Source organism: Oncorhynchus nerka, linkage group LG15, assembly GCF_034236695.1.
Source record: "Oncorhynchus nerka isolate Pitt River linkage group LG15, Oner_Uvic_2.0, whole genome shotgun sequence".
Taxonomy (NCBI): domain Eukaryota; kingdom Metazoa; phylum Chordata; class Actinopteri; order Salmoniformes; family Salmonidae; genus Oncorhynchus; species Oncorhynchus nerka.
The window spans coordinates 21516089-21531161 of record NC_088410.1 but is presented as its reverse complement, the minus strand read 5'-3'; the positions used below and the strand labels follow the sequence as shown (position 1 = coordinate 21531161).

At 44.3% G+C, this 15073-nt stretch overlaps 1 protein-coding gene across 1 annotated transcript in view; it reads left to right on the top strand.

Annotated features, from left to right (window-relative positions):
* LOC115123579 (slit homolog 1 protein-like) overlaps positions 1-15073 on the top strand; it is a 96644-nt gene that overhangs the window by 25576 nt on the left and 55995 nt on the right. The window contains exons 16-26 of the mRNA XM_065000681.1: positions 766-909; positions 1239-1405; positions 1596-1734; positions 1974-2042; positions 9023-9094; positions 10082-10153; positions 10464-10535; positions 11592-11755; positions 13171-13295; positions 13706-13800; positions 14801-14940. Coding sequence (XP_064856753.1) covers positions 766-909; positions 1239-1405; positions 1596-1734; positions 1974-2042; positions 9023-9094; positions 10082-10153; positions 10464-10535; positions 11592-11755; positions 13171-13295; positions 13706-13800; positions 14801-14940 — 1259 coding nt within the window. The remainder of the gene's footprint in view (positions 1-765; positions 910-1238; positions 1406-1595; positions 1735-1973; positions 2043-9022; positions 9095-10081; positions 10154-10463; positions 10536-11591; positions 11756-13170; positions 13296-13705; positions 13801-14800; positions 14941-15073) is intronic.

Here is a 15073-nt window from a genome sequence, read left to right as displayed (position 1 = left end):
AATGCAGATGTAGAACAGTTGAAACAGGATCAGCACCACAACCAGGTGGACTGGGGACAGCAAGGAGTCATCAGGCCAGGTAGTCCTGAGGCATGGTCCTAGGGCTCAGGTCCGAGAGAAGAGAAAGAGAGAGGGAATTAGAGGGAGCATACTTAAATTCACACAGGACACCAGATAAGACATGAGAAATACTCCAGATATAACAGACTGACCCTAGCCCCCCAACACATAAACTACTGCAGCATATCATCATCAACAGCATTATCATTGTAATTATCATCATTATCATTACAATTATTATAATTACCATTGCCATCGTCATTAACACCATTATCATCATCACCATTATCATGATCATCATCATGATCATCATCGTTTTCATAGTCACCATTTTCATCTTAATCATAATTATTATCATCAATTATTTAGGTAATAAGGCCTGAGGAGGTGTGGTATATGGCCAAATATAGCACAGCTAAGGGCTGTTCTTAAGCACAACGCACTGCAGGGTGCCTGGATACAATCCTTAGCTGTGGTATATTGGCCATATACCACAAACCCCCGATGTGCCTTATTGCTATTTGCCGTGGAAATTCATACTGAGTGAGATTTTGTCATTTCTTCAAACAATCATCTTTATTTAATATCGATTTAATTATTGCAATAATGAAACTGGTCAACCCAAAAGTCTTGAAGGATAATTGTCGTCATCAATATAAAATGCTGTCTTCGCCAATGACTACAGTGTCTCTCTGTGTGTTGTAGGATGTTGAGGAACAACCGTATCAGCTGTATCCATAACGGCAGCTTCACTGGTCTGACCAACGTCCGCCTGTTGTCTCTCTATGACAACCAGCTCCACACCATAATGCCTGGGGCCTTCGACACACTGCCCAACCTCTCTACACTGTAAGACACACATACACACATTCACAAATCATCCTTGAAAAGTTTAAGAACTCTGTTGTAGGCTGACCGCCTCTCTTTATCTCTCACACTCTCGCTCTCTTTCTCTCCCCCTATTTCCCCCCACCTCTCTCTCTCCCCCCACCTCTCTCTCTTAACCCCACCTCTCTCTAACCTCCACCTCTCTCTCTCCCCCCACCTCTCTCTCTTAACCCCACCTCTCTCTCTTAACCCCACCTCTCTCTAACCTCCACCTCTCTCTCTCCCCCCACCTCTCCCTCTCCCACCACCTCTCTCTCTTAACCCCACCTCTCTCTTCCTCCCTCCCTCAGGAACCTGTTGGCCAACCCGTTTAACTGTGACTGTCGTCTGGCGTGGTTGGGGGCGTGGCTTCGTTCTAGACGAATCGTAACGGGGAACCCTCGCTGCCAGAGCCCCTCCTTCCTCAGAGAGATCCCACTACAGGACGTAGCAGCACCAGACTTCCGCTGCGACGACGGTACGACGCACACACACACACACACACGCACGGACTCACACACACACACACACACACACACACGCACGGACTCACGCAGAAACACACATCACACACAAGGACACATAGAGATTTTATAATTTCATTGATCGAAAGTGATAGAAGTATATTACATTTCAAAATATTTAAAGTAGTCTCCCTTCTCTCCCAGGTGCAGTATTGGAGGAGAGTAGCTGTGTAGCTCGTCCTCAGTGTCCCAGTGAGTGTACCTGTACAGAGACGGTGGTCCGCTGTAGTAACAAACACCTCCAGGCCCTGCCCAAGGGGTTGCCCCGCAACATCACTGAACTGTAAGTCACAGACTGTGGTTAGAGGTCAGGGGTCAGGAAACAAAGGGAAGGGTACTTGGGGTTAGGGCTTAGAGATCTGCAACCCTGTAGTCTGTTCTGGCTAGGACAAGGCTTACTGACTAATAGGTAGGTATAACCCTATAGTCTGTTCTGGCTAGGACAAGGCTTACTGACTAATAGCTTGTATAACTTAGTTACTTTGTTTAACCACAGTCTCCTCCTCCTCCTCCTCCTCTCAGGTATCTGGATGGGAACCAGTTCAGCATGGTGCCCAGGGAACTGTCCACCTTCAAACACCTGCAGCTGGTGTGAGTTAACCATTACTGTCTGTTAGTGTGACTGTTGTGATTTAACCATTACTGTCTGTTAGTGCGTCTGTTGTGATTTAACCATTACTGTCTGTTAGTGTGTCTGTTGTGAGTTAACCATTACTGTCTGTTGTGAGTTAACCATTACTGTCTGTTGTGATTTAACCATTACTGTCTGTTAGTGCGTCTGTTGTGATTTAACCATTACTGTCTGTTAGTGTGTCTGTTGTGAGTTAACCATTACTGTCTGTTGTGAGTTAACCATTACTGTCTGTTGTGATTTAACCATTACTGTCTGTTAGTGTGTCTGTTGTGAGTTAACCATTACTGTCTGTTGTGAGTTAACCATTACTGTCTGTTGTGAGTTAACCATTACTGTCTGTTGTGATTTAACCATTACAGTCTGTTGTGATTTAACCATTACAGTCTGTTGTGACTTAACCATTACTGTCCATTAGTGTCTGTTGTGATTTAACCATTACTGTCTGTTAGTGTGTCTGTTGTGATTTAACCATTACTGTCTGTTAGTGTGTCTGTTGTCAGTTAACCATTACTGTCTGTTAGTGGGTCTGTTGTGATTTAACCATTACTGTCTGTTAGTGTGTCTGTTGTGATTTAACCATTACTGTCTGTTAGTGTGTCTGTTGTGATTTAACCATTACTGTCTGTTAGTGTGTCTGTTGTCAGTTAACCATTACTGTCTGTTAGTGGGTCTGTTGTGATTTAACCATTACTGTCTGTTAGTGTGTCTGTTGTGATTTAACCATTACTGTCGGTTAGTGTGTCTGTTGTGATTTAACCATTTGTCTGTTGTCTGTTAGTGTGTCTGTTGTCAGTTAACCATTACTGTCTGTTAGTGGGTCTGTTGTGATTTAACCATTACTGTCTGTTAGTGTGTCTGTTGTGATTTAACCATTACTGTCTGTTAGTGTGTCTGTTGTCAGTTAACCATTACTGTCTGTTAGTGTGTCTGTTGTGATTTAACCATTACTGTCTGTTAGTGTGTCTGTTGTCAGTTAACCATTACTGTCTGTTAGTGTGTCTGTTGTGATTTAACAATTACTGTCTGTTAGTGTGTCTGTTGTGAGTTAATCATTACTGTCTGTTACTGTGTCTGTTACTGCATGGTCAGTGGTGTTCCTGGGCTTAGGTCCCCATTACTGTGTTACTGATCCTCTCACTGATACTGTACTTTACAAAGGTGTACTGTGCCCTAGAGGTCACCAACCATGGTCCTGGTCCCTACAGAGTGTTTTATTCATTATATTTCACCTTTATTTAACCAGGTAGCTAGTTGAGAACAAGTTCTCATTTACAACTGCGACCTGGCCAAGATAAAGCAAAGCAGTGCGACACAAACAACAACACAGAAATATTGAATAAACCAACATACAGTCAATAATACAGTAGAAAAAGTATATATACAGTGAGTTTAAATGAGGTAGGATAAGGGAGGTAAGGCAATAAACAGGCCATAGTGGCAAAGTAATTGCAATTAAACACTGGAATGGTAGATGTGCAGAGATGAATGTGCATGTAGAGATATTGGGGTGCAAAGGAGCAAGATAAATAAATAAATACAGTGGGGATGAGGTAGTTGGATGGGCTATTTACAGATGGGCTATGTACAGGTGTAGTGATCTGTGAGCTGCTCTGACAGCTGGTGCTTAAAGCTAGCGAGGGAGATATGAGTCTCCAGCTTCAATGATTTTTGCAGTTCGTTCCAGTCATTGGCAGCAGAGAACTGGAAGGAAAGACGACCAAAGGAGGAATTGGCTTTGGGGGTGACCAGTCAGATATACCTGCTGGAGTGCGTGCTACGGGTGGGTGCTGCTATGGCGACCAGTGAGCTGAGATAAGGCGGGGCTTTACCTAGCAGACTTGTAGATGACCTGGAGCCAGTGGGTTTGGCGACGAGTATGAAGCTAGGGCCAGCCAACGAGAGCATACAGGTCGCAGTGCTGGGTAGTATATGGGGATTTGGTGACAATACGGATGGCACTGTGATAGACTGCATCCAATTTGTTGAGTAGAGTGTTGAAGGCTATTTTGTAAATGACATCGTCAAAGTCGAGGATCGGTAGGATGGTCAGTTTTACGAGGGTATGTTTGGCAGCATGAGTGAAGGATACTTTGTTGCAAAATAGGAAGCCGATTCTAGATTTAATTTTGGATTGGAGATGCTTAATGTGAGTCTGGAAGGAGAGTTTACAGTCTAACCAGACACCCAGGTATTTGTAGTTGTCCAGGTTTACAGTCTAACCAGACACCCAGGTATTTGTAGTTGTCCAGGTTTACAGTCTAACCAGACACCCAGGTATTTGTAGTTGTCCAGGTTTACAGTCTAACCAGACACCCAGGTATTTGTAGTGTGTCAGTCTAACCAGACACCCAGGTATTTGTTTACAGTACTAACCAGACACCCAGGTATTTGTAGTTGTCCAGGTTTACAGTCTAACCAGACACCCAGGTATTTGTAGTTGTCAGGTTTACAGGTTTGTAGTTGTCTAACCAGACACCCAGGTCCATTTCTAACCAGAGTTGTCCAGGTTTACCCAACCAGACACCCAGGTATTTTTGTTAGAGTTGTCACCCAGGTTTACTGTCCAGGTTTACAGTCAACCAGACACCCAGGTATTTGTGTTGTCCAGGTTTACAGTCAACCAGACACCAGGTATTTGTTGTCCAGGTTTACAGTCTAACCAGACACCCAGGTATTTGTAGTTGTCCAGGTTTACAGTCTAACCAGACACCCAGGTATTTGTAGTTGTCCAGGTTTACAGTCTAACCAGACACCCAGGTATTTGTAGTTGTCCAGGTTTACAGTCTAACCAGACACCCAGGTATTGTCCAGCAAAGCAGTCTAACCAGACACCCAGGTATTTTAGTTGTCCACTAACCAGACACCCAGGTATTGTTTAAACCAACATACAGTTACAGTAACCAGACACCCAGGTATTATACAGTGAGTTTAACCAGACACCCAGGTATTTGTAGTTGTCCAGGTTTACAGTCTAAACCAGACACCCATAGTGTCCAAAGTTAATTCTAACCAGACACCCACATTACCAGACACCAGGTATTTGTAGTTGTCCAGGTTTACAGTTTACCAACCAGACACCCAGGTATTTGTAGTTGTCCAGGTTTACAGTCTAACCAGACACCCAAGTTGTCCAGTTTACACTAACCAGACACCCAGGTATTTGTAGTTGTCCAGGTTTACAGTCAACCAGACACCCAGGTATTTGTCCAGTTGTCCAGGTTTACAGTCTAACCAGACACCCAGGGTATTTGTTTACAGTCTAAACAGACACCCAGGTATTTGTAGTGTCCAGGTTTACAGTAACCAGACACCCAGGTAACCAGAGTCTAACCAGACAGGTATTTGTAGTTGTCCAGGTTTACAGTCTAACCAGACACCCAGGTATTTGTAGTTGTCCAGGTTTACAGTCTAACCAGACACCCAGGTAGGTATTTGTAGTTGTCCAGGTTTACAGTCTAACCAGACACCCAGGTATTTGTAGTTGGAGTTTACAGTCTCCAGTCCAGGTTTACAGTCCAGGTTTACAGTCTAACCAGACACCCAGGTATTTGTAGTTGTCCAGGTTTACAGTCCAACCAGACACCCAGGTATTTGTAGTTGTCCAGGGTTTACAGTCTAACCAGACACCCAGGTATTTGTAGTTGTCCAGGTTTTTACAGGTAACCAGCACCCAGCTGTCCAGGTTTACAGTCCAACCAGACACCCAGGTATTTGTAGAGTTGTCCAGGTTTACAGTCTAACCAGACACCCAGGTATTTGTAGTTGTTTACAGTCTAACCAGACACAGGTATTTGTAGTTGTCCAGGTTTACAGTCTAACCAGACACCCAGGTATTTGTAGTTGTCCAGGTTTACAGTCTGTATTTGTAGTTGTCCAGGTTTTTACAGTCTCCAGGTTTACAGCCAGACACCCAGTTGTCCAGGTTTACAGTCTAACCAGACACCCAGGTATTTGTAGTTGTCCAGGTATTTTGTTGTACAGTCTAACCAGACACCCAGGTATTTGTAGTTGTCCAGTTGTCCAGGTATTTTACAGTCCAACCAGACACCCAGGTATTTGTAGTTGTCCAGGTTTACAGTCGTAGGATTTACAGTAGGATGGTCAGGTTTACAGTCTAACCAGACACCCAGGTATTTTGTTGTCCAGGTTGTCTCCAGGTTTGTTTACAGTCAACCAGACACCCAGGTATTTGTAGTTGTCCAGGTTTACAGTTTATTTTAGTTGTCCAGGTTTACAGTCCAACCAGAGGTATTTGTAGTTGTCCAGGTTTACAGTCTAACCAGACACCCAGGTATTTGTAGTTGTCCAGGTTTACAGTCTAACCAGACACCCAGGTATTTGTAGTTGTCCAGGTTTACAGTCTAACCAGACACCCAGGTATTTGTAGTTGTCCAGGTTTACAGTCTAACCAGACACCCAGGTATTTGTAGTTGTCCAGGTTTACAGTCCAACCAGACACCCAGGTATTTGTAGTTGTCCAGGTTTACAGTCTAACCAGACACCCAGGTTTACATTTGTAGTTGTCCAGGTTTACAGTCTAACCAGACACCCAGGTATTTGTAGTTGTCCAGGTTTACAGTCTAACCAGACACCCAAGTATTTGTAGTTGTCCAGGTTTACAGTCCAACCAGACACCCAGGTATTTGTAGTTGTCCAGGTTTACAGTCTAACCAGACACCCAGGTATTTGTAGTTGTCCAGGTTTACAGTCCAACCAGACACCCAGGTATTTGTAGTTGTCCAGGTTTACAGTCCAACCAGACACCCAGGTATTTGTAGTTGTCCAGGTTTACAGTCCAACCAGACACCCAGGTATTTGTAGTTGTCCAGGTTTACAGTCTAACCAGACACCCAGGTATTTGTAGTTGTCCAGGTTTACAGTCTAACCAGACACCCAGGTATTTGTAGTTGTCCAGGTTTACAGTCCAACCAGACACCCAGGTATTTGTAGTTGTCCAGGTTTACAGTCCAACCAGACACCCAGGTATTTGTAGTTGTCCAGGTTTACAGGTGTACAGGTTTCTGTTACAACCCAGCACAACAGACCTTCATTAGCTTAATCGGTTGTTTTAGAGCTGTGCTGGAACAAAAACACGTACACAATGTAGCTCTCTAGGACCAGAACTGTTCTAGTGGTTTCTGTACAGTCCAATGTGTAACCATGACCACCAGGTGGCGATATGGAGCCTGCTCTGCACTTGACTCCACTCCAGTCAACAACAGCATTATCCAATCCACAATCCACCAGCTCACAGCTACCTCTGATAGACTAGAGTGGGTTAAGGGTTATTCACTTAACACCTCCATTTGACACAAAAAGCCTTTATTCTGTTGAGATGGGATATGAAGTGTATAGGAGGAGGGTTGCTGCTGTGTGTCTGATGATGGGTATTAAACTGCATTAACAGGATGAATACGTCTCAGATGCCACCTCATTCCCTACGTAGTGCACTACTTTTGACAATTGCCCAGGCTCTAGTCAAAAGTAGTGCCCTATAAAGGGGATAGGGTGCCATCTAATTGGGACACAGACTACAGTGCATTCGGAAAGTATTCAGACCCCTTGACTTTTTCCACATTTTGTTATGTTACAGCCTTATTTTAAAATTAATTAAATCGTTTTCCCCCCTCATCAATCTAGACACAATACCCCAAAATGACAAAGCAAAAAACTGAAATATAAAATTTACATAAGTATTCAGACCCCTTACTCAGTACTTTGTTGAAACACCTTTGGCAGCCATTACAGCCTCCAGTCTTTTGGGGTATGTATTTGGGGAGTTTCTCCCATTCCTCTCTACAGATCCTCTTAAGCGCTGTTAGGTTGGATGGGGAGCGTTGCTGCACAGTTATTTTCAGGTCTCTCCAGAGTCTCCCAGTCCCTGCCGCTGAAAAACATCCCCACAGCATGATGCTGCCACCACCATGCTTCACCGTAGGGATGGTGCCAGGTTGCCTCCAGACGTGATACTTGGCATTCAGGGCAAATAGTTCAATCTTGGTTTCATCAGACCAGAGCATCTTGTTTCTCATGGTCTGAGAGTCCTTTAGGTGCCTTTTGGAAAACTCCAAGCTGACTTTCATGTGACTTTTACTGAGAAGTGGCTTCTGTCTGGCCACTCTACCATAATGGCCTGTTTGGTAGAGTGCTGCAGAGATGGTTGTCCTTCTGGAAGGTTCTCCCATCTCCACAGAGGAGCTCTGTCAGAGTGACCATCGGGTTCTTAGTCACCTCCCTGACCAAGGCGCTTCTCCCCCGATTGCTCAGTTTGGCTGGGCGGCCAGCTCTAGGAAGATTCTTGGTGGTTCCAAATGATGATGCAGGCCACTGTGTTCTTTCTTGGGGACCTTCAATGCTGCAGACATTTTTTGGTACCCTCCCCCAGATCTGTGCCTTGAAACAATCCTGTCTCAGAGCTCTACGGACAATTCTTTCAACCTCATGGCTTAGTTTTTGCTCTGACATGCACTGTCAACTGTGGGACCTTATATAGACAGGTGCCTTTCCAAATCATGTCCAATCAATTGAATTTACCACAGGTGGACTCCAATCAAGCTATAGAAACAGCTCAAGGATGATCAATGAAAACAGGATGCAGCTGAGCTCAATTTGGAATCTCATAGCAAACGGTCTGAATACTTATGTAAATACGTTAAAAAATATATAAAATAAAATAATTTGAAAATAAATCTAAAAACTATTTTCATTTTGTCATCACAGGGTATTGTTTTAGATTGCTGAGGAAAAATATATATTTAATCAATTTCAGAATATGTCTTTAACGTAACAAAATGTGGAAAAAGTGAAAGGGTCTGAATACTTTCCGAATGGCACTATGTGGATCTAACTGGATAACTGTAGATAACTAAAGTGTTGGTTGTTTTTAACATAAAGATTATGTTTAAGTAGTGGTTGTTTTTAACCCTTGCTGTTCCAGAGATCTGAGTAACAACAGAATCAGCTCCCTGTCTGACTCCTCCTTCTCCAATATGAGCCAGCTCACCACCCTGTGAGTCTCAAACACACACACACACACACACACACACACACACACACACACACACACACACACACACACACACACACACACACACTAAAAACAAACACACAATAATTAATCAGAAGACAATTATCTGAAGAACAAAAAAGGTTAAACAACAATATATGTATTCTCTTGAAAATACTTCTCCTCATGTTCATCATCCTCACACTGTATCTAGACTAGTGTATCTAGACTAGTGTATCTAGACACTGTATCTAGACTAGTGTATCTAGACTAGTGTATCTAGACTAGTGTATCTAGACTAGTGTATCTAGACTAGTGTACTGTCATATAATGTTATATTAGAACTGTAGAATGTTCATCATCCTCACACTGTATCTAGACTAGTGTATCTAGACACTGTATCTAGACTAGTGTACTGTCATATAATGTTATATTAGAACTGTAGAATGTTCATAATCCTCACACTGTATCTAGACTAGTGTATCTAGACACTGTATCTAGACTAGTGTACTGTCATATAATGTTATATTAGAACTGTAGAATGTTCATCCTCACACTGTATCTAGACTAGTGTGACTAGTGTATCTAGACACTGTATCTAGACTAGTGTATCTAGACTAGTGTACTGTCATAGAATGTTATATTAGAACTGTAGAATGTTCATCATCCTCACACTGTATCTAGACTAGTGTACTGTCATAGAATGTTATATTAGAAGTGTAGAATGTTCATCATCCTCACACTGTATCTAGACTAGTGTACTGTCATAGAATGTTATATTAGAACTGTAGAATGTTCATCATCCTCACACTGTATCTAGACTAGTGTACTGTCATAGAATGTTATATTAGAACTGTAGAATGTTCATCATCCTCACACTGTATCTAGACTAGTGTACTGTCATAGAATGTTATATTAGAAGTGTAGAATGTTCATCATGTAATAAGTGTCTCTGTGTGTTCTTCTCCTGACTGTGTTCTTGTGTTCCAGCATCCTGAGTTACAACTCTCTACGCTGCATCCCTCCTCTGGCCCTGGCTGGACTACGCTCTCTCAGACTACTGTAAGGGCCGAACCCCCCTCCCCGCTCTCTCACACACATGCGCACACACACACGCATACTACACACACACACACACACACACACACACACACACACACACACACTTTACACACGCATACTACACACACACACACACACACACGCATACTACACACACACACACACACACACACTTTACACACGCATACTACACACACACACACACACACGCATACTACACACACACACACACACACACGCATACTACACACACGCACATACACACACGCAGAGCCTTAATAATAACATGTTTTGTGTTTCTCTGTCCCAGATCTCTTCATGGTAACGACATCTCTGAACTACTGGAGGGGATCTTCAGTGATGTGGCCTCCCTGTCTCATCTGTGAGTGTGTGTTTCCTGTGTGTATTTGTCCCGTGTGTGTGCACATTATCCCGCTCAGCACGCTTAGCAGTGACCGCCTGCACCCTCTCCTATCTGTGTCAGAGTCAAGTGCTTTCCCAGTCAGAGGGCATGGTATTGGATTGGCAATAAAGACACGCATGACTGAGGGAGTGTGTGTGTGTGTGTGTGTGTGTGTGTGTGTGTGTGTGTGTGTGTGTGTGTGTGTGTGTGTGTGTGTGTGTGTGTGTGTGTGTGTGTGTGTGTGTGTGTGTGTGTGTGTGTGGGTGTGTGTGTGTGTGTGTGTGTGTGTGGGTGTGTGGGTGGGTGGGTGGGTGGGTGGGTGGGTGGGTGGGTGTGTTCGAGGAAGCGTGACCTGACTGGGACAAGCTAAAAGGGTCGGAGAGAAGGATTGATGGAGGAGAGAAAGGGAGGGAGGGATCGTGTCACTACAGAGGTCCATGTCTGTTGACCTTGTGTTGAGAGTAAAGAGAGAAACAGGGGATACAGCAGGTTAGCCTGGGTTATTAATGTAATACTCTACCTCACATACTAACACATCTAGTTCCATTGATGTACTGTAACATGCGGTGGTACAGAGGTTCCCAGACATTCAACATCACTGAATAGAAACATTTAGTTGTTTTGATACAGATCCTTACAGGGGTTAATTATAGTGTTGTATGTGGAGGAACTGCCTCCAGAACAGGTTGCTGTCCTATGACAACTTTCAACAGAAATGCTCTGATTCCCTTCCTATTCAGTCTCTCATGTTAAAGTGATGGAACTTAAAGGTGCACTATGCAGAAATTGCTTTTATATTTCCTGGTTCTTAGACTTGCTTTCAATTAGAATGGCCAAAAAGATACATATTGCAGCTTTAACTGTATTTGAGGCAAGAGGACCCCCCTCTTGTGGTAGTTGAAAGTATTACACCACATTCAGAGCATGCCTGTACTTGTCTACCTGACTTTCATCTGAATTGGCTGTCAGTCTAATTGATTAATTGAGCGACTGACCTTAACCCTTCCACCCGGATCTTTGACCTCTAACCCCCAGGGCAATCGGTGCCAACCCCCTGTACTGTGACTGTCATCTGCGCTGGCTGTCTGACTGGGTGAAGAGTGGGTACAAGGAGCCTGGCATCGCCCGCTGTGCCGGACCAATGGGCATGGAGGGAAAACTGCTGCTCACCACACCTGAGACCAAGTTTGAATGTCTGGGTAAGAGTGGGAGAGGAGGAGGAGGGAGGGAATGGAGAGGAGGGAGAGGGAGGGAGAGGAGGGAGAGGGAGGGAGGGAGGGAGGGAGGAAAGGGAGAGGAGGGAGGGGGGCTGGCTTTTGTAAGGTGAAGAGGAAGAGATGGGAGAGAGAGAGATGGGTAAAAGAAGGGATAGAAGATGGCGATAGAATGGGTGAGAAAATAGAAAGGTACAGGAGGAGGAATGGAAAGAAAACCCAATAATGAGAGAGTCAATAGAAAAAGGAGTGAAAGGCAATCTCTTCTTATTTTCATTGGACCCCAGAAAGATGGCGTCAGCTAGTAGGGACCCCAGAAAGATGGAACCAGCTTGTAGGGACCCCAGAAAGATGGAACCAGCTTGTAGGGACCCCAGAAAGATGGCGTCAGCTAGTAGGGACCCCAGAAAGATGGAACCAGCTAGTAGGGACCCCAGAAAGATGGTGTCAGCTAGTAGGGACCCCAGAAAGATGGAACCAGCTAGTAGGGACCCCAGAAAGATGGAACCAGCTAGTAGGGACCCCAGAAAGATGGAGCCAGCTAGTAGGGACCCCAGAAAGATGGAACCAGCTAGTAGGGACCCCAGAAAGATGGAACCAGCTAGTAGGGACCCCAGAAAGATGGAACCAGCTAGTAGGGACCCCAGAAAGATGGAACCAGCTAGTAGGGACCCCAGAAAGATAGAGCCAGCTAGTAGGGACCCCAGAAAGATGGAGCCAGCTAGTAGGGACCCCAGAAAGATGGAACCAGCTAGTAGGGACCACAGAAAGATGGAACCAGCTAGTAGGGACCCCAGAAAGATGGAGCCAGCTAGTAGGGACCCCAGAAAGATGGAACCAGCTAGTAGGGACCCCAGAAAGATGGAACCAGCTAGTAGGGACCCCAGAAAGATGGAACCAGCTAGTAGGGACCCCAGAAAGATGGAACCAGCTAGTAGGGACCCCAGAAAGATGGAGCCAGCTAGTAGGGACCCCAGAAAGATGGAGCCAGCTAGTAGGGACCCCAGAAAGATGGAACCAGCTAGTAGGGACCACAGAAAGATGGAACCAGCTAGTAGGGACCCCAGAAAGATGGAGCAGGCTAGTAGGGAGCCCAGAAAGATGGAGCCAGCTAGTAGGGACCCCAGAAAGATGGAGTCAGCTAGTAGGGACCCCAGAAAGATGGAGCCAGCTAGTAGGAACCCCAGAAAGATGGAGCCAGTTAGTAGGGACCCCAGAAAGATGGAGCCAGCTAGTAGGAACCCCAGAAAGATGGAGCCAGCTAGTAGGAACCCCAGAAAGATGGAGCCAGCTAGTAGGGACCCCAGAAAGATGGAGCCAGCTAGTAGGAACCCCTGAAAGATGGAACCAGCCAGTAGGGACCCCAGTCAAATTCCAATTGTTCTTCTCTCCGTCCCCAGGTCCAGTGGAGACGTCTGTCCAGGCTAAGTGTAGTCCATGTGTGTCTGGGCCCTGTCAGAACCACGGTGTGTGTCAGTCTGACCCTGTAGAACTCTACACATGTGTGTGTGCACCCGGCTTCACGGTAAGAACCCACCACTGTCCCCAATCATAGCAGAACACTGATCTATTCAACTAATCCAGTTATACACAGTGAGATAAACCTGCATCCAATATAACAGGATATGACTGGATGGAGTGGTTTTTATGTCACTCTAAAATCCTCTAAAATGTATTATTATAGTAGAGAATACCCTATTGAAAATAGTAATAAAATATATTATTATAGTAGAGCATACCCTATTGAAAATAGTAATAAAATGTGTTATTATAGTAGAGAATACCCTATTGAAAATAGTAATAAAATATATTATTATAGTAGAGCATACCCTATTGAAAATAGTAATAAAATGTGTTATTATAGTAGAGAATACCCTATTGAAAATAGTAATGTATATAATCCACAGATATAATGAAAGTGTGTGTGTTTTACAGGGTAAATACTGTGAGACTCCAGTGGATGTGTGTGCCAGTAACCCATGCACAAATGGAGGAACCTGCATCAGTGATGAACAGACAAGGAGATTCAGGTAGCACATATACACACACTGGGCCCACACTACACACACACATATACAAACACACACTGGGCCCACACTACACACACACATATACAAACACACACTGGGCCCACACTACACACACACATATACAAACACACTCTGGGCCCACACTACACACACACATATACAAACACACACTGGGCCCACACTATACACACACATATACAAACACACACTGGGCCCACACTATACACACACATGAACACACACTGGGCCCACACTATACACACACATGAACACACCCATATATACACACACATGAACACACCCATATATAAACACACATGAACACACCCCTATACACACACACACATGAACACACCCATATACACACACACATGAACACACCCATATACACACACACACACATGAACACACCCATATATACACACACATGAACACACCCGTATATAAACACACATGAACACACCCATATACACACACACACATGAACACACCCATATACACACACACATGAACACACCCATATACACACACACACACATGAACACACCCATATATACACACACATGAACACACCCATATACACACACACATGAACACACCCATATACACACACACACATGAACACACCCATATATACACACACATGAACACACCCATATATACACACACATGAACACACCCATATACACACACACATGAACACACCCATATACACACACACACAGGGGCACAACTTTCGCTACGGACGGTGAGAACATTCTGTAAATTGCACCCCCCCTCTCTCTGAATTTAGTTTAAATACAGAGACAACGGTGTGCTTTAGAACCATGCGGATGCCTCCGAGTGGTCATGTAGGCTGTTTGGAATGTTCATCTGACTGGATAATTATCATTTTTTAAATGATGTTCTAAAACCAAAGTTGCGCCCCTACACACACACACACACACACACACACACACACATACATAAACACACACTGACCAGTCTTTCCCCTCTCCAGTTGTTCATGCCTGGTGGGTTTCCATGGATCGTTCTGTGAGGTGGATGTAGATGACTGTGAGGACCACGGATGTGAGAATGGTGCAACCTGTGTGGACGGAGTAGGCAACTACACCTGCTTCTGTCCTCCCTTCTACATTGGTATGATATATTCCATGGAGATTCTAGACATTCTCTCTAAACATTCTAAAGACATTATTACATTTACATTTAAGTCATTTAGCAGACGCTCTTATCCAGAGCGACTTACAAATTGGTGCTTTCACCTTATGAC